At 39.0% G+C, this 18886-nt stretch overlaps 1 protein-coding gene across 1 annotated transcript in view; it reads left to right on the top strand.

Moving 5' to 3' along the window:
- The window catches only part of FASTKD2 (FAST kinase domains 2), a 34957-nt gene that overhangs the window by 7571 nt on the left and 8500 nt on the right, over positions 1-18886 (top strand). The window contains exons 6-9 of the mRNA XM_006861941.1: positions 2099-2271; positions 12710-12873; positions 14127-14342; positions 14753-14840. Of these exons, the coding sequence (XP_006862003.1) occupies positions 2099-2271; positions 12710-12873; positions 14127-14342; positions 14753-14840 (641 nt within the window). The remainder of the gene's footprint in view (positions 1-2098; positions 2272-12709; positions 12874-14126; positions 14343-14752; positions 14841-18886) is intronic.

The raw sequence follows: 18886 nt of genomic DNA, 5'->3' as shown, positions 1-18886 counted from the left end.
ATATATATATATACACACACACACACACATACAGAGAGAGAGAGTGTGTGTGTCCTGGTGTGGTGCTGTGGGTTAATGCACCAGACTGCGAAGCCGTTTGAACTACAAGGTCGGTGGTTCTGGCTCACCAGGTGCTTCTTAGAAACCCTATACAGGGTTGCTATGGGTAAGAACCGACTCGACAGCACTTAAAAGCAACAAAATTTATGTTGTGAAATGCTTTTTCTTTTCAGAAGGTTGTATGGTTTTTGGCTAAATGTTTAGCATATTTTTATATTTCGTCTTTTCCTTGTTAGATTTAGAATACTAAAAATGCACAATTTGATTTACTCTTTTTTAAAGAATAAAATGTTACTACTTAATGATCATAACTAGTTTCTATTGTAGGAAAGTTTACTTCTTTCCACTGGAATAAAAGCCTTTTATATTCAGGTCTCTGTTAACAATTAAAAGCATTCAAATGGAGCAGCTGATAAAAGTGATTGTCAATGAACTTGGTGGTGGACATGATAGGTTTCTAGGTTCAGTGAAGTCTGCTGAGTAAGGGAGTTGTAACCTACATATGAAAGTAGATTTTGTAAAAGGAAATTATCGAAAGTGAGAGGAACCAAGAAGGAAATAGAGGTGACCTTGAAAAATTATTTTTATCTCAATATTTTTAGCTCCTCATTTATAGAAAGTAATACTAAATATAGAATTTTTGAAGTATTTCTTATAGTAATTTTCTTGACTGCTGCTTCTATGAGTGTTGATAGTTGATCCAAGAAGAATGAAGTCCTTGACAACTTCGATCTTTTCTCTGTTGATAAGAATGTGGTTTATTGGCCCAGTGGTGAGGATTTTTGTTTTCTTTACATTGAGATGCAATCCATACTGAAGGCTGTACTCTTTGATTTTCATCAGTAAATATTTTAAGTCTTCTTGTCTTTCAGCAAGCAAAAGTTGTATCATCTGCATATTGCATGTTATTAATGAGTCTTCCTCCAATTCTGATGCCACATTTTTGTTCATATAACCCAGCTTCTCGGATTATTTGCTTCTCCAGCATACAGGTTGAATAAGTATGGTGAAAGAATGAAACCCTCTCACACACCTTTCTTGATTTTAAACTATTCAGTGTTCCCGTGTTCTGTTCGAACAACTGCCTCTTGGTTCATGTACAGATTCCTCATGAGCACAATTAAGTGTGACATCGGGCAAATCTACTGCACAAGACCTTTTTAAAGCGCTGAAGAGCAAAGATGTCAGCTTGAGGACTAAGGTGCGCCTGACCCAAGCCATGGTATTTTCATTAACCTCATATGGATGCGAAAGTTGGACAGTGAATAAGGAAGACCATAAAAGAATTGATGCTTTTGAGTTATGGTGTTGGAGGACAATATTGAAAGTGCCATGGGCTGCCAAAAGAACCAACAGATCTGTGTTGGAAGAAGTGCAGCCAGAGTGCTCCCTGGAGGCCAGGATGGTCAAATTTCGTCTCTCATACTTCGAACATATTGTCAGGAGGGACCAGTCGATGGAGAAGGATCTCATGTTTGGTAAGGTGGAGGGTCAGAGAAAAAGAGGAAGACCCCCAACGAGATAGATTGGCAAAGTAGCAGCATCAATGGACTCAAGCGTGGCAACAATTGTGAAGTTAGCCCAGGATCAAGCAGTGTTTTGTTTGTCTGTGCATAAGGTCTCTATGAGTCGGTACTGATTCGATGGCACCTAACAACAACAACAGCTTAAAGGAATCTGGGAAATATTTTGGTGTAGGGAAGAGCAGAATAAGATTGAATTGGTCATTCTGAAAAACTTCAGAAAAGGTATTTCAGATCTCGTATAGGAAAAGTATGTAGTATAGTTGTTTTTAAATGATATGAAATATGGAGACGTTGTATACTTTGGTTTTTAGCTTATAAAAAGAGGTTGCTTGATAACAGATTTAAGAATAGTATAGATTTTTTTGAGGAAAAAATTAATTGTGCCCATTTAAGGAATATTTTGATCAAAATAGTTTTGTGGTTTGCATTTTTTTTTTTTTTAATGTTTAAAAAAATTACTGCTAGCATACTATAATTATTAAAGAATTTCCCCCCAATTCTCTCTTTATAAGGTTCTCTTGATGCTTACTTTATTTGAAACCTTTGGATTTCGGTCTATTGACTTGATGGACTTGTTTATGAAGAAGGTAGTGAATGAACCCGGATTCCTAAATGAGAACAACACTGTCACTATTCTTCATGTGTATTCGTCTCTCAACCACTTCCACAAATACCAGAACAAAGAGTATGTATTGATTCTTCTGTACATTTATACTGACTTCTGACGTATTTGTCAAAAAGATTATAAATCATAAAATGAATGGATTATCACTAGGCAATATGACGGGCCTTCAAAAGTTTGTAGAAAATTAAATTGGAAAGATTAATAGGATTTGTCCAGAAACTTTTGAAGTCCCCTGGTAGGTACACCCTTAACCATCAACCATACCAAGAGATAAAACAATATTCTTACTCAGTTATGAAGGTCAACAGAATTTGATTTTATCTTACTTTTGGTTTTCCTAGTCATGCAATGGATTTACAATGTATTTGTTAATTTAATATAAGAGTTAAAGCACTCCCAGCCTATTTCTTCAGCTTTCGCATTCATAGTTCAGTATTTGGTTCTCAGCTACTGCTTTCTATTAATTTTAACCTCAGCATGACTCAAGTCATTTTTGATAAAACAAATTGTTATGATAAATATATAGGTAAGAATGCATTTGCCATTTCTACTGGCTATTCCTCACACATGCAATGCACTTTTAGACCTCTGCCTTCCACTTAGAGCATCTTTGTTTTAAAACTTTTTATTGTGAATTGAGTGAAGGTTTACAGAGCAGCAGATCATCAGTTTTCCTTCAACAAATCATTTCAGTGATTGCAATCCCCTCCATGTTACATCAGTTAGCATACTTCTCCCTGTGATTCTTGTTTCTGTTTCATCTTGTCTGAACTTTTCCTTAGGTATATACTGCCCTTTGATCTTGAACAGTTGCTCCTTGCATGGTGAACATACCTTACTAGTGTTGCTGTTCACCCTATGTAGCTGTCTACCACGTGGCTGAAACTTGAGCCACCAGGGTGAGTTCAGTACCAGGCCTGAAAAATGACCAAGGACTATCATCTGGGGTTCCTCCAGTCTTTTTCTGACCAATAAGAGGGCTGTATTTTACAATTTTGAGTTTTGTTCCATATTTTATCCTGCTCTATCCAGGACCTTCTAATGTGATCCCTCCCAAAACAGTTGATAGTGGTAATTGAGCAACATCTGCTCTTCTGGTCTCAGGGTTGTGGAGACTTGTCTCCATTGTTGTTGTTGTAAGGTACCAATGAGTTGGTACCAACTCAGAATGACCCTATGCACAACAGAACAAAACTCTGCCCGGTCCTGGGACAACTGTCCAATTGTTGCCACGCTTGAGCCCATTGATGCTGCTACTCTACCAGTCCATCTCGTTAGGGGTCTTCCTCTTTTTCTCTGACCCTCCACCTTACCAAACATGAGATCCTTCTCCACCGACTGGTCCCTTCTGACAATATGTCTGAAGTACGAGAGACAAAGTTTGGCCATCCTGGCCTCCAAGGACCACTCTGGCTGCACTTCTTCAACACAGATCTGTTGGTTCTTTTGGCAGCCCATGGCACCTTCAATATTCTCCATCAACAAAACTCAAAAGCATCAATTCTTCTATGGTCTTGCTTATTCACTGTCCAACTTTTACATGCATATAAGGTTATTGAAAATACCATGGCTTGGGTCAGGTGTGCCTTAGTTTTCAAGCTGACATCTTTGCTCTTCAGTGCTTTAAAAAGGTCTTGTGCAGCAGATTTGCCTAATGCAATACGTCCTTTGATTTCTTGACTGCTACTTCCTTGAATGTTGATAGTTGATCCAAGAAGAATGAAGTCCTTGACAACTTCAGTCTTTTCTCCGTTGATAAGAATGTTGTTTATTGGTGAGAATTTTTGTTTTCTTTACATTGAGATTCAATCCATACCAAAGGTTGTTCTCTCTGAGTTTCATCAGTAAATATTTTAAGTCCTCTTCACTTTCAGCAGGCAAGGTTGTATCATCTGCATATCGCAGGTTGTTAAGGAGTCTTCCTCCAATCCTGATGCCATGTTTTTCTTCATATAAACCAGCTTCTAGGTTGATTTGCTCAGCATACAGGTTGAATAAGTATGGTGAAAGAATACAGCCCTGTCGCACACCTTTCTTAATTTTAAACCATTTAGTGTTCCATGTTCTCTTTGAACACTTGTTTCTTGGTCCATGTACAGATTCCTCATGAGCACAATTAAGTGTTCCGGAATACTCATACTTCACAGTGTTGTCCATAGCTTGTCATGATCCACACAATCAAAAGCCTTTGCGTAATCAATAAAGCACAGGTCAACATCTTTCTGGTATTCTCTGCTTTCAGCCAAGGTCCAGCAGACATCAGCAATGATATCCCTCATTCCACGTCCTCTTGTGAACCTGGCTTGAACCTCTGGAAGTTCTCTGTCAATGTATGCTTATAGTCATTTCTGCATTAACTTTAGTAAAACTTTACTTGCATGGAATATCAGAGATATTGTCCGATGATTTCTGCATTCCATTGGGTCACCTCTCTTTGGAATGGGCCCAAACATGGATCTCTTCCCATCAGTTGACCAGATAGTTGTCTTCCAAATCTCTTGGCAAAGATGAGTGAGTGCCTCCTGTGCCGCTGCACTTTCTTGAAAGATATCAGTTTTTATTCCATCAATTCCTGGAGCCTTCTTCTGTGCCAATTCCTTTAATGCATCTTGGACTTCTTCTTTCAATATCATTGGCTCTTGAACATTGCTACCTCTTGAAATGGGTAAACATCAACCATTTCCTTTTGGTACAGTGACTCATTGTATTCCTTCCATCTTCTTTTGATGTTTTCTGCATCATTCAATAATTTGCCCAGAGAATCCTTCAATAATGAAAGTCGAGGCTTGAATTTTTTCTTCAGTTTTCCTATCTTGAGAAATGCTTAGCGTGTTGTTCATTTTTTGGTTTTCTGACTCCAGATCTTTGCACATTTTGGTGTAATATTTGACATTGTCTTCTCCTGCTGACCTTTCAAATTTTCTGTTCAGCTGTTATACCTCCCCATTTTTACGTTTGCTTTAGCATCTCTATTCTGGAGAGCAAGTTTCAATTTCTCTTCTGACATCCATTTTGATCTTTTCCTTCTTTCTTGTCTTCTTAATGACTTTTTGCTTTCTTCATATATGATGTTCTTGATGTCATCGCACAACTCTTCTGGTCTTCAGTCTTTAGTGTTTAATGCATCAAATTTGTTCTTCAGATGATCTCTAAATTCAGGTGGGATATATTCAATGTCATACTTTGGCTTTCATGAACTTGTTTTCATTTTCTTCAGCTTCAGTTTGAATTTGCATATGAGCAATTGATGGTCTGTTCCATAGTCAGCTCTTAGCCTTGTTTTGACCCATGAGCTAGTGCTTTTCCATGGTTTCTTTCCACAAATGTAGTCAAATTGATTTCATTGTATTCTCTCTGGTGAGGTCCATGTATATAATCGTCTCTTATGCTGTCTAAAGAAGGTATTTGAAATGAGCAAATCATTGACTTTGCAGAATTCTGTCATGTGATCTCCAGCATAATTTCTGTCACCAAGGCCATATTTTCCAACTACTACTCATCCTTCCTCTTTGTTCCCAACCTTTGCATTCCAATCACCAGTAATGATCAATACATCTTGATTATATGTTTGACCAATTTCAGATTGAAGAAGTTGGTTGAATTCTTCTATTTCATCCTCACTGGCTTTAGTGATTGGTGCATAAATTTCAATAATAATGGTCTTCCCTGTAGGGGCATGGATTTATCCTATCACAGAAATTTGTCATACTGTGGTGGCTTGTGAGTTGCTGTGATTCTGGAATCTATATCACAGGTATTTTTAATACCAACAGGGTCACCCTGGTGGACAGGTTCCAGATGAGCTTCCAGACGAAGACATACTAGGAAGAAGGAGTGACGAACTGCTTCTGAATATTTAGTCACTGAAAACCATATGAATAGCAGAGAAACACTGTCAGATATAGTGTTGGAAATTTAGCCCCTCAGGTTGGAAGGCACTCAAAATGTGACTGGGGAAGAGCTGCCTCCTCATAGTAGAGTTGACCATGATGACATGAATGGAGTTAAGCTGTGGGAGAAAAGCCCACAGAACCTTTATTTGCTTATGGGGCACAACTCAAAATGAGCTGTAAACATCCATTAATAATCGGAACATGGAATGTACGAAGTATGAATCTAGGAAAATTGGAAATTGTTAAAAATGAAATGTAACACATAAACATCAATATCTTAGGCATTAGTCAGCTGAAATGGACTGGTATTGGCCATTTTGAATCTGACAACCACATGGTTTACTATGCCAGGAATGACAAATTGAAGAGGAATGGTGTTACATTTATTGTCAAAAAGAACATATCCAGATCAGTCATGAGGTACAATGCTGTCTGTCTCCATTGGACTAATCATTTTCAGTTTCCGTCACTACTCTTTTCTCTGCATAGGGAAAGATGAATAATTGCGCCTTATATGGCCGCTCATAAGCTTTGAAGATCCCACTTTGTACGCATACATGTAGAATGTAGAACATTGTCTTTGTGGGCTCTTTTATACCAATTGATCATGGTACCTCCCTAGACTATGGTCCTGAGCTCTGAATCCCAGCAACTCATCCTCTCAAGGTGTTGGATAGTGTCTGAGAAGTTTCCATAATCTCCAACCCCCCACCCCATATGTTCCACCACACTCATAAGTGTGTTTGCAGCAATGGGAAATTCCTGTGTACAGATATTCTTTGTCAAACCTTTATATATTTGTAGGTATACTAATACTGTCCCTCCCATGTCCGTTCAGTGTGTGTATCTGTACACTGCTGTTTTGGGGTTGTGTGTTTGGCACTATGTACCTTTTATTCCATTTAACTCTTGCACTACTCCCTGTTTCTTCCCCTGTCTTGATCATTTTCTGCCAACCTCCCTCTTGTATATTGCCTTCCTGGTCACCCAGGTTAACACGTGACTAGAGGGTAGACATTCATGTGAATTTTTATCCCTTCTCTCCCACCCCTGGTAACCATCAAAGAATGTTTTTTTAGCATGAAAACCTTTTCTTGGATTTTTATAGTAGCGGTATGATAAAATATTTGTCTTTTTGCGATTGCCTAATCTCATTCAGCGTAATGTCTTCCAGGTTCATCCTTATATTCCAGTGTGTGTATGTACCAAAGTTTGTTTACTCATTCTTCCTTTAATGGGTATTTAGGCTATCTCCATGTTTTTGTTATTGTGAATATTGTGGACATGGGTGTGCATATGTCCGTGTCACGGCTATTATTTCCTGAGGATATATACCAAGTAGAGCGATTGCTGGGTTAAATGGTATTTCTATATCTCACTTTTTGAAGAAGCATCATACTGTTTTCCACAATGGGTGTACCATTTCACAGCCTCACCACCAGAGTAGGAGGGCCCCTGCCTCTCCACACACTCACCTATGTTGGTGTTTTCTGTTTTGAATGTTGCTCTTAATGCTAGGGTGAGATGATATTACATTATTGTTTTGATTTGATCTCTATGATCAGCACTGGACTGCATACCATAAGGTCGGCAGTTCAAACCCACCAGCTGCTCCTCAGAAACCTTATACAGGGTTGCTTTGAGTTGGAATCGACTCGATGGCACTTAACCACAATGACAGAAGGAATTTGGAGTCTTGGTGTATAGTTCTGTACAGTGAACACTGACCTGCTAACCGCAAAGTCAGCAGTTCAAACCCACTAGTTACTCCTTGGAAACTCTATACAGGCTCTCTGTGATTAGGAACTGACTTGAGGACTCTTAATAATAAAAATAATGGCTAATGATCATGTGCATTTCTTTATATGTTTGTTGGTCGCCTGGATGTCTTCTTTGGAGAAGTGTCTGCGCATGTTCTCTGTCCATTGTTTAACTGGATTATTTGTCTTTTTCTATTGAGGTGTTGAAGTTTTCTATAAATGTTGGTTTCGTTAGTCCCTTGTCTGAAATGTCATTACCAAAATTTTTTTCCCAGTCTGTGAGTCCTCTTTTTACTCTTTTGGTAAAGTCTTTTGATGCAAATAAATGTAATTTTTAGGAGGTCCCAGTTATTGATTTTGTTTTCAGCTGTTTTTGTGTTTTCCTTTATGTTTTATAGTATATTTATGCTATGTACGGAGCCCCTAAATGTTCCTATGTTTTCACTGATGGTCTTTATAGTTCTAGGTTTTACATTTCATATTTAGAATTCTAGGTTTTACATTTCATATTTAATCCCCATTGAGTTAGTTTAGTAGTATATGGTGTAAGAAATGGGTTTCATTCTTCTGCAAATGGATTTCCTGTTTTGTAAGCACCACTTGTTAATGACACTGTTTTCCCCCTATTTCATGTGTTTTGGCCTTTGTCAGAGACCAGCTGACTATAGATAGATGGGTTTACTTCTGGGCTTCCAGTTCTGCTTCCCTGATCTATGTGTGAACCAGCACCAGGCTGTTTTGATCACTATGACTATGTTGTGGGTTTTGAAATCAAGAAGCAGAGGCCTCCAGTTTTGTTCTCCTTTAGTAATGCTTTGCTTATCCAGGATCTCGTTCCTTTGCATATGAAATTAATATATATATAGGTCTCTTGTTTCTCCGGTTTGATTTATTCCTACATCTTTTGGTTGATTATTATAAATGTATTGTTTTTCTGGTTTATTTTTCAGAGCTCTTTATTAAGTATAAAGAAATCCAAATGATTTTGTATATTGATTTTGTACCCTGCCACTTTGTTGTGTATTTCATTGAGTTCCAGTAATTTTCTTGCCGAGTCTTTTGGGATTTCTTTGTATAGGATTATATCTCTCACTATCTGCAAATAGTGAGAGATTTACTTCTTCTTTGCCATTTTGGATGTTTTTAGTTTCCTTTTATTGTCTTATAACTCTGGCTAAGGCTTCCAACACATAATGACCAGGATTTGCTTTCCATTCACAAGGTGAATGCTTTGTTTCTCTCCACAGAGAGTAATGTTGGCTGTTGGTTTTGTTTGGGGTGATGAACAATAATAGTAAATTTAAAATCTTATCACTAAACCAAATCTACTGTTACTGTTCATCAGCCATAACAAGACCAGGGGCAGACTGCGGAACTGACCATCAATTGCTCATATGAAAGTGCACGTAAAATATGAAGAAAAATTTTAAAAGTACATGAGAGCCAAAATATGAACTTGAGTATATCCTACCTGAATTTAGAGGTGATCGCAAAAACAGATTTGACGTATTAGACACTACTGACAGAAAATCCTAAGAGTTGTGGGATGACATCAAGAACATCATACAGGTAGAAAGTAAAAGGTCATTAAAAAGACAGGCAAGAAAGAAAAGACTAAAATGGGCATCAGAAGAGTCTTTGAAACTGAAGACAGTGTAGAGAAGCTAAGGCGAATAGATGAAAGGAGGAAGTAAAAGTGCTAAACAGAAAATTTCAAAGGACAGCTCAAGAAGACAAAGTCAAATATTATAATGAAAGTTGCAAAGATCTATAGTTAGAAAACCAGAGGTAGAACATGCTCAGCAGTTCCCAAACTGAAAGAACTGAAGACAAATTCTCACCTCAGCATTTCTCCTTTGGAGAAACGGAGCAGTGAGAATGTAGATCAAGAGTAATCAGTGAGACTCTCCTGAAACCCTACAAATGTGCAGTTGCCTGAATTTGGTACTCCAAGGACTTTAGGAAAAGAAGTTTCTGTTTCCTGTCATTTGTAGACCAGGTAAGGAGACAAGTCGTGTACATCCAGAGGAAGGGAGTGAGTAAGTGAGTGAGAGCCCTATGGAGGAGGCAGATGGCCTCTGGGACTGGGACGGCAAAGAAAGAAAGTTGACTTTTTTTTTTTTTTTTAAGTGCCATCGAATTGATTTCAACGCATAGCAACACTGTAGGTTTTCCAAGGAACAGCTGGTGATAAGCTTGAACCTCAGACCTTGTGGTTCAAGCCAACTTTGCAGTCCAGCGCATTAACCCACAGCACCATTAGGTAGGAGAGTATTAGAAAACTTGGCTCACCACACTGTGCTTGTCACTTTATGTGATGGCCTATTGGTGGGGCCGGGGCTGGGGCTGGGGTGTGTTCAACACACTGTTAGATCTTTGGTTTGAAATCCAAGGAAGAAAACATTTAACATTTAACCTCTGACATTTCACATTTTTTTCTCTTCTTGACCTGTACTTCCCATACTGTGGACCACTCCCAGATTTGCATTTCTGATCAGCTTTTGAGTCCAGATCTCAGTCTCCTCGGTTGTGTATGGACCTTGTACACCCATACATGCCTCATGTTCAATAATTGTAGAGTTCAGCTCATTAATCTTCAAATGATGCTTATTATTATAGTAGCTATATAGTTAACAAAGAAGCTCTGGTAGCATAGTGGTTACAAGTTGGGATACTAACCTCAAGGTCAGCAGTTTGAAACTACCAGCCATTCCACAGGAGAAAGATGAGGCTTTCTGCTCCCATAAAGATTTACAGCCTTGGAAACCCTATGCAGGATTGGTATGAGTCAGAACCAACTCCACGGCACACCACCACCAACCTATAGGTAACAAAGCATGTGCCATTTCAACAGTCTTCATGTGAAGAGTTCAGTGACATGCTTTGTGTTCATCGCATCGTCAGCTCCTTATTCCTGACTCCTCTGTTTCACTAACTTGTTCCTTTCTTCCTGGCCTAACATTGACCAAACATTGACCAAATACTGGGGACTGCTTAGGACAAAACTGAGTAAGACATAGTGTTTCTTGCTAGATGACTATGTCATGGGGAAGGGTCATATGTGAATTGGTGATTAGATCTAACCTGCAATTTTATACAGGATCTGGAAATGGGAGGGACTTAATCTGAGGAACCAGAGAGTCAGGGAATGCCACCCTGAAGAGATGGTCCTGAACTGATGAACAGGTAGGAGTTAGCCAGGAGAAGGTTAAGCAGGGGAGAACATTCTAGGCAGAAGGGATTATAAGCAAGGGGTGGGTTGTGGCCTCACTGTCTCGAGAGTGTTACATTTCTTTCCATCTCCTTGGCCTATCACCACCACCTCTTCACACACCCACCTGCCCCTACCCGTGACACCGGCCAGTTCTTCTCAAGCGCTCCCCTCCCCACTCTCATTAAGGACTCGCGTCGGCCGGCACACATTTGCCCCTGCCTATGAGTCACTGTCCTCCTTGGCTTTATCACTGACTCACCCTCACTTGAATACCTGAACTTTCCGTCTCATTTCTTTGCTCCGTTTCAGATGATTTTCCTCTTCTTCATATTTTCCACCTACTGAAAGTCTACAGACCCCAACAGCCCACTCTCCTCCACATGTGTTGCTATTGTTAATTGCTGTTGTGTCAATTCTAACTCATGGCAACTCTGTGTGTGCAGTAGAACTGCTCCATAGGGCAGGTGTTCAAGGCTGCGACCTTCAGAAGCAGATCCCCAGGCCTGTCTTCTGAGGTACCTCTGGGTTAGTTTGAACCGCAAACCTTTCAGCTAGTAGTCAAGAGTGTCACCATTTTCTCCACTCAGTGATTCTGCTTTGTATGTACTTCATGTTTTCTCTTGTGCAATGATACATAACATATGCAGTGGGTGTCACACCGGCTGGGGTCAAAGGATTTTATGAGTGGTACTCCTGTGGGCAAGTACCTCATCCAGTCTTAAACTTTCTCTTCTTCATTTGTGTTTAGCTACTTTGTATACTGTGTGTCACCAGCCCTGAGTGGAGACCAGACTTGCTGTTCTCTTAACCCTGAGTACTGATGAGTAAAGAATTCGCAGTGGTGTTCCAGACCTTATGACATACTCATTTTAAAAATCTGGAACTTGAGTTCCAATGTTGTCTTTGCTACTTCCTGGTTGTATGTCCTTGTAGAAGTTACTCAGCCTCTCTGAACATGTGTATTTTCCTTTATTCTGAAGTTAATAATGCCTACTGTATAGAAATGTAATGGGAATCCAATGACTTAAAGCCTACAAAGCATTTGCTCTAAGTAATATATATAGCAATAAAATAAAAATCAAATCCATTGCTATTCATTCCCATTTGACCCTATAATATAGTAGAATTTCCCCTTAGGGGTTTCCAAGGAGCTCTGGTAGCATAGTCGTTATGAGTTGGGCTGCCAACTTCAAGGTCAGCAGTTTGAAACTACCAGCCATTGCATGGGCAAAAGATGAGGATTTCTACTCCCTTAAAGATTTACAGCCTCGGAAACCCCATGCAGGGTTGTTATGAGTCAGAACCGACTCCACAGCACACCACCAGCACTCATCTTTACAGGAGCAGACTTCCACATCTTTCTGCTCTGGAGCAGCTGGTAAATTCAAACCACTGACCTTTTAATTAGCAGACGAGTGCTTAACCATGTGTCACCAAGGCTTCTACATATACCAATAGTTAGCGTTCACTGAGCATGGACACTGACACCACCTGTCCTGAACAATGTGTGGACACTGAGTTTTGTTTTTTTTTTTTTTTTTAAATCTCTTTTGTTTGGATTCCTTATAACCAGCATCTTACCTTATCTGCTCTTTGTGTTTGAAAACTATCTTTCCTCTGTTCCCCTGAAGGTTCCTAGACATTATGGCAGGTTCTCTGACGGGTTGCCTTCATCATATCTCTTCTGAAAACCTGTTGCATGCTGTGTGCTCATTTTTCATGATGAACCATTTTCCCCTGGCAGCTGTTAATCAGCTCTTTCAAAAGGACATTGTCAGTGAGCTGCTGACTGCAGGTGAGTTTCCGTGACCAAACGAGTTCTGCCAATAGCTCGCTGCCTTGTGTATCATCAGAATGAGGTCATAGTCAGAGTGGTACCAGTTACAAAGTGCACAGCCATTGTTACTGAGGAAGGGAGCCGTAATGGTGACGTCATTGGTCAGTGCCTCGAGCTCCCTACTCGGTAGAGCTTCCTTTAATGACAGCTCATAAATTATAGACATAAAGAATAAGGAGCTCATGATCATTATTTTAATTCATAGTAAAAGCTCATGGTTAAAAGTTGTTTCTAATATCTTGGAGGTATTTGCATCTCCTACTCCTTTCATGTCTCATTTGGAAACCACTTTAAGGCAACTTTTGCAACTGTAAACTCTTGATCACTCATGGCCTGAAATGTGGGCGTATCCAGTCATATTAAGAAACAAAATCATTTATTAATTCAGTTAATGAATTCATTTACTCTTCACAACAAATTAATTATTGACTTTGGCTCTTTAATAAGGAAAAAGCAATTTCAGTATACAAAATTTGATGATATGAGAATAAGCAGTATTTGTTGCTTTTTATTTTTAACTGTTATGAATAGTAAAATTGAATTGTAAAGAATCAACACTGTGTGCTGATTTTCAAGCACTACAATGTGGCAGAAACATTCTTGAACCAGCAGTCAGGAGACCTGGTTTCTACCTGATTTTGCTTTAACTAATCATGAGCCCCTTTAGCATTCCTGGGCATTTCTTGATCCATTTAAGCTTTGAGTTATTTAGACAGAATCATCTCTAAAGAGATTTTTAAGCCTGAAACCAATTTATCAAGTCCAAGGCATTGATCTAAATACTGAGGACTGGGGAGACAGAGAGATTCCTTCTGATAAGAAATAGCTAGAAGTAGGTGGTTGTTGGTAAGGGCCATTAAGTCAGTTCTGACTATAGCAACCCTGTATAGGGTTTCCGAGTGGTGACTGCTGAGTTTGAACTACCGACCTTGTGGTTTAAATTGACCTTATCGTCGAGTGCTTCTCCCACAAGGCCACACCAGAACTCAACTAGAAGTATAGGCATATTAGTAGAGTTTTGAAAATGTGACATTAATGTTGTTTTTTAAATAATTAAGACCAAAATTATGTAAATGTATCTTGTTGTTGTTGTTAAGTGCTGTTGAGGCGGTTTAGGGTTTGAAAGCCTCATGTTTCTCCCTTGGAGCCACAGGCGGGCTCAAACCGCAGATTGTGCTTCGCAGTCCAGTGCTTATTTGTCTTTTTTTTAGGGAACATGGAGAGGAATATTTACAAGCTTCGTCTTTTGGATACTTGTCTGCACCTAGCTAGTACTCCTTACCACAAGTCCCCAGACATATCACTGCCACCCGTACCATCAGCGCCAGTACATCCGAATGCAAAAGTTGAAGAGATGCTGAGTATTCTCCTGGGAGGTGAAGACCGCTTCTCAAAAAACGTGCAGTTGCCACATAATTATCATATTGGTATGGAGCTTGGTATGGCTTTCTTGTATTCTGATTAATTAATTGACGAATGAATGCATTTTTTCCTGTCAAGAGACCTGAAGTTTCCTGTGAGAACTGAGGGTAGTGTTGGAGAGCCTTCACACTTGAACTGGGCTGCCTGCGTTTGGATTCTCACTCTACTACTTACTAGCACTGTGACCTTATACACTTACCTACCTTAATTTCGTCACCTGTAAAATGGCAATGATAATAGTACCCACCTCACAGGTACTTAGGGTGAGTCAGTGAAAGCGTATAGGTAAAACCCATAAGCTGTTTTAGCTGCTGCCATTACTATTGTTGGCAGTGCAATTATCTTAGTGTACATGTTGGAACAGAAATTACTCTGATGTATGATTAGAAAATTAATACCTATTCTTTCTTTTCAGATTTTGAAGTTAGAATGGATACTAACAGGAGTCAAGTTCTTCCATTTTCTGACAAGGATGTGGTATCGTCTGCTGCAAACACTCAAAGGTTGCTTAGATGAACTCATTTGTGGAATTTCTGACTTAATTCTAAAAGATGTTATATTAAATAACAGTGCTAATAGTAAGGTTTTATGTTTTTGAGGCGCTTATAACTCATCAAGAGACTTCTCATCCATTCATTACTTCTTAGGTGTAAATGCGGGCTCTGTGGTGGGATACAGTGGATGGGAGTTCGAGCATTTAATGAAATGGGCAGTGCTTTTTTTGTTAGAACTGAAACAGTTCACTGAAGCAGTATTAATATAACTGAAACTGTGGGTGCACTGAGCCCTGGAGTGACGCTACGGGTTAATGTGCTGGACTGCAAAGTCAGTTTGAATCGCAAGGTCGGTGGTTCAAGCTTATCAGCCACTCCTTAGAAACCCTATACAGGGTCACTATGGGTCAGAACTGACTCGACAACACTTAACAACAACAACAAAACTACAATTGGTGCAAGGCAAATTTGACAAAATAACATGTAATAGTGATCACAAAGACATGAGGATTTTATGAAAATCAAATACCCAATAAATAGTTTGCACTAATGACAAGAACTTTTAAAGGTACAGAAGTTACCTTTCCATGAAACTCTGTTGTATATGGTTCGTAAACTGTATTACTGACTCCACACCATACATAGGTTGTGGGGAAAAGATGAGACTTTCTGTTCCCATACAGATTTACAGCCTTGTAAACCCTATAGAGGGTCTCTATAAGTTGGAACCGACTCCATGGCACACAACCAACCAAACATACATACATAGGTTACATTGCAAGAAATGTGCTGTTATACTATGGGAGAATGGCCTGCTTTTTAAGTAGATGCATGAGACCCTGTAATCATTGTCCATAATTCCTGTTCAGGCACCCTTTGTGGAAAGATTCATGACTGGGGCATACAGGTACAAAAGTCAATCAGACATGAAACCTGAACAGAAGGAATTGGAATCTTGGTGTGGTGCTGTAGGATAAGCATTGGACTGCTGTGCCAATTTTCTGTAAGAGATAAAGCCTACTTGCTGCTCCTTTGAAAACTTAGACAGGATTGCTGTGCGTTGTAACTGACTTGATGACACTTAACAACATTGACAACATTGCACAATAGCCACCACTCATCTGTCAGTGTTTCATACTGTGATGACATCACACCACTCATCATACTGTGATGACATCACACCACTCATCATACTGTGATGACATCACACCACTCATACTGTGATGACATCAGCGCTCATCTCATCATACTGTGATGACATCACAGCGCTCATCTCATCATACGGTTATGGCATCACACCAACTCATCTCATCATACTTTGATGACATCACACCACTCATCTCATTATACTGTGATGGCTTGCATGTTGCTCTGATGCTGGAAACTATGTTAATGGTATTTCAAATACAAGCAGGGTCGCCCAGGGTGGACAGGTTTCAGCTGAGCTTCCAGACTAAGATAGACTAGGAAAAAGGAGAGGCAGACTATTTCTGAATGTTTAGCTACTGAAAACCTTATGAATAGTGATGGAATACTGTCAGCTAGCTCGAGAATAATAGATCTTGAAACATGATGAATAGTACTAGAATATTGTCAGATATAGTGCCAGAAGATGAACCCTTAAGGTTGGAAGGGACTCAGAATGGTACTAGGGAAGAGCTGCCTCAAATAGAGTTGACCATGATGATGTGAATTGAATAAAGTTTTTTGAAAATTGTCAAAAAATAAAATGAGAAGCATAAATATTGATGGCTTAGGCATTAGTGAGCTGAAATGGACCGGGTTGCCATTTTGAATCTGACAGTCATTGTTTACTATGTCAGGAATGATATATTGAAGAGGAATGGCCTCACATTCATTGTCAAAAAGAACATTTCAAGATATATCATGAAGTATGCTATCTGTGATAATATAATATCCATATGCTTACAAGGAAGACCAATTAGTACCACTGTTATTCAAATTTGTGTGCCTACAACTAAAGCCAATGATGATGAAACTGAAGAACTCTTCCAACTTTTTCAGTCTGAAATTGAACAAACATACAATTAAGATGTATTGATAATTACTGGTGGTTGGAATGCAAAGGTTGGAAACAAAGAGGAAGGATCAATAGTTGTAAAATATAGCCTTGGTGTTAGAAATGATGCTAGATATCACATGATAGAATTTTGGAAGACCGTTGCAGATACCTTTATTAAACAACGTACAAAATAACTATACATGGACCTCACCAGATGGAATACACAGAAATCAAATTGACTACATCTGTGTGAAGAGGCAGCGGAAAAGCTCCGTTTCATCAGCCCAAACAAGGTCAAATTGTTCACATGAAATTCACACTGAAGATGAAAATTGCAGCAAATCCATAAAAGCCAAAAGATGATCTTGAACATATCCCATGACACTGAACATATCCCACCTGAATTTAGAGATCATCTCAAGAATAGATTTGATGCATAAGACACTAATGACCGAAGACCAGAAGATGGCATCAAGAACATCATATAGGAAGGAAGCAAAAGGTCATTAAGAAGACAAGAAAGGAAAAGACCAAAATGGATGTCAGAAGAGACTGAAACTTGCTTTCCAACATAGAGATGCTAAAGCAACTGGAAGAAATTAGGAAATGAAAGAGCTGAACAGAAAGTTTCAAGGGCAACTTGAAAGGATGAAGTCAAATATTACAGTGAAGTCTACAAATACCTGGAGTTAGAAAATTCAAAGTGAAGAACATGCTCAGCATTTCTCATGCTGAAAAAACTGAACTAAAAATTCAAGCCTCAACTTGAAATATTGAAGGATTCTATAGTGATTACGAATCAGGCTGCGAACCTCAAGGTCAGCAGTTCAAAACTACCAGCTGTTCCACGGGAGAAAGATGAGGCTTTCTGCTCCCGTAAAGATTTATAGCCTCGGAAACCCTGTACAGGGTCACTATGAGTTGGAACCTACTCCACGGCACATAACAACAACAACATAGACAAAATATTGAATGATGCAGAAAGCATCTGAAGAAGATGGAAGGAATACAGAGTCATTATACCAAAAAAAAAGGTCAGTGTTCAACCATTTCAAGAGGTAGTATAAGATCAAGAACCAATGATACTGAAGGAAGAAGTCCAAGCTTCAGTGAATTCATTGGCAAAGACCAAGAATCTGGGAATTGATGAAATAAAAATTGAAATCTTTTAACAAACTGATGCAGTCCTGCAGACACTCATCTATGCCAACTTATTGGAAGAGCTCCATATATGTGCCCATTCCAAAGAGGTGACCCATTGAAATGCTGAAATCATTGGACAGTACCATTAATATCACATGCAACTAAAATTTTGCTAGATTATTAAAAAACAGCTGCAAACATACAATGACTGGGAACTGCCAGAGATTCAAACTGAATTCAAATGAGCTTGTTTACATCAGATGAATCATTGCTGACGTCAGATGGATCTTGGCTGAAAGTAGAGAATACCAGAAAGATGTTTACCTGTTTTTATTGACTATAAAAGCTTTCAACTATGTGGATCATGACCAATATGGCAGAGAATAAGTATTTCAGGACACTTAATTGTACCTGTACATAAACCAAAAGTCAGTCATTCTTACCAAACAAGGGAACACTGAATGGTTTAAAATCAGGAAAGATGTGCCACCAGGGTTGTATTCCTTTACCTTGCTTATTTAATCTGTATGCTGAGCAAATAATCCAAGAAGATGGATTATATGAAGAAGAATGTGGTATCAGGATTGGAGGAAGACTCATTAACATACCTACCATATGGAGATGATGCATCCTTGCTTGCTGAAAGCAAAGAGGACTTAAAATACTTAACTGATGAAAATCAAAGATCACATCCTTCAGTGTGGGTTGCACTTCATTGTAAAGAAAATAGAAATCCTCACAAATGGACCAATAAATAACAGCATGATAAATGGAGAAAAAGTTAAAGTTGTTAAAGACTTCATTTTGTTTGGGTCCACTATGAGCATTCACGGAAGCAGCAGTCAAGAAATCAAACAATATGTTGCATTAGGCAAATCTGTACAAGATC

The sequence above is a fragment of the Chrysochloris asiatica genome, unplaced genomic scaffold, assembly GCF_000296735.1.
Source record: "Chrysochloris asiatica unplaced genomic scaffold, ChrAsi1.0 scaffold00045, whole genome shotgun sequence".
NCBI lineage: Eukaryota > Metazoa > Chordata > Mammalia > Afrosoricida > Chrysochloridae > Chrysochloris > Chrysochloris asiatica.
This window is presented reverse-complemented; position numbering and strand designations above follow the sequence as displayed.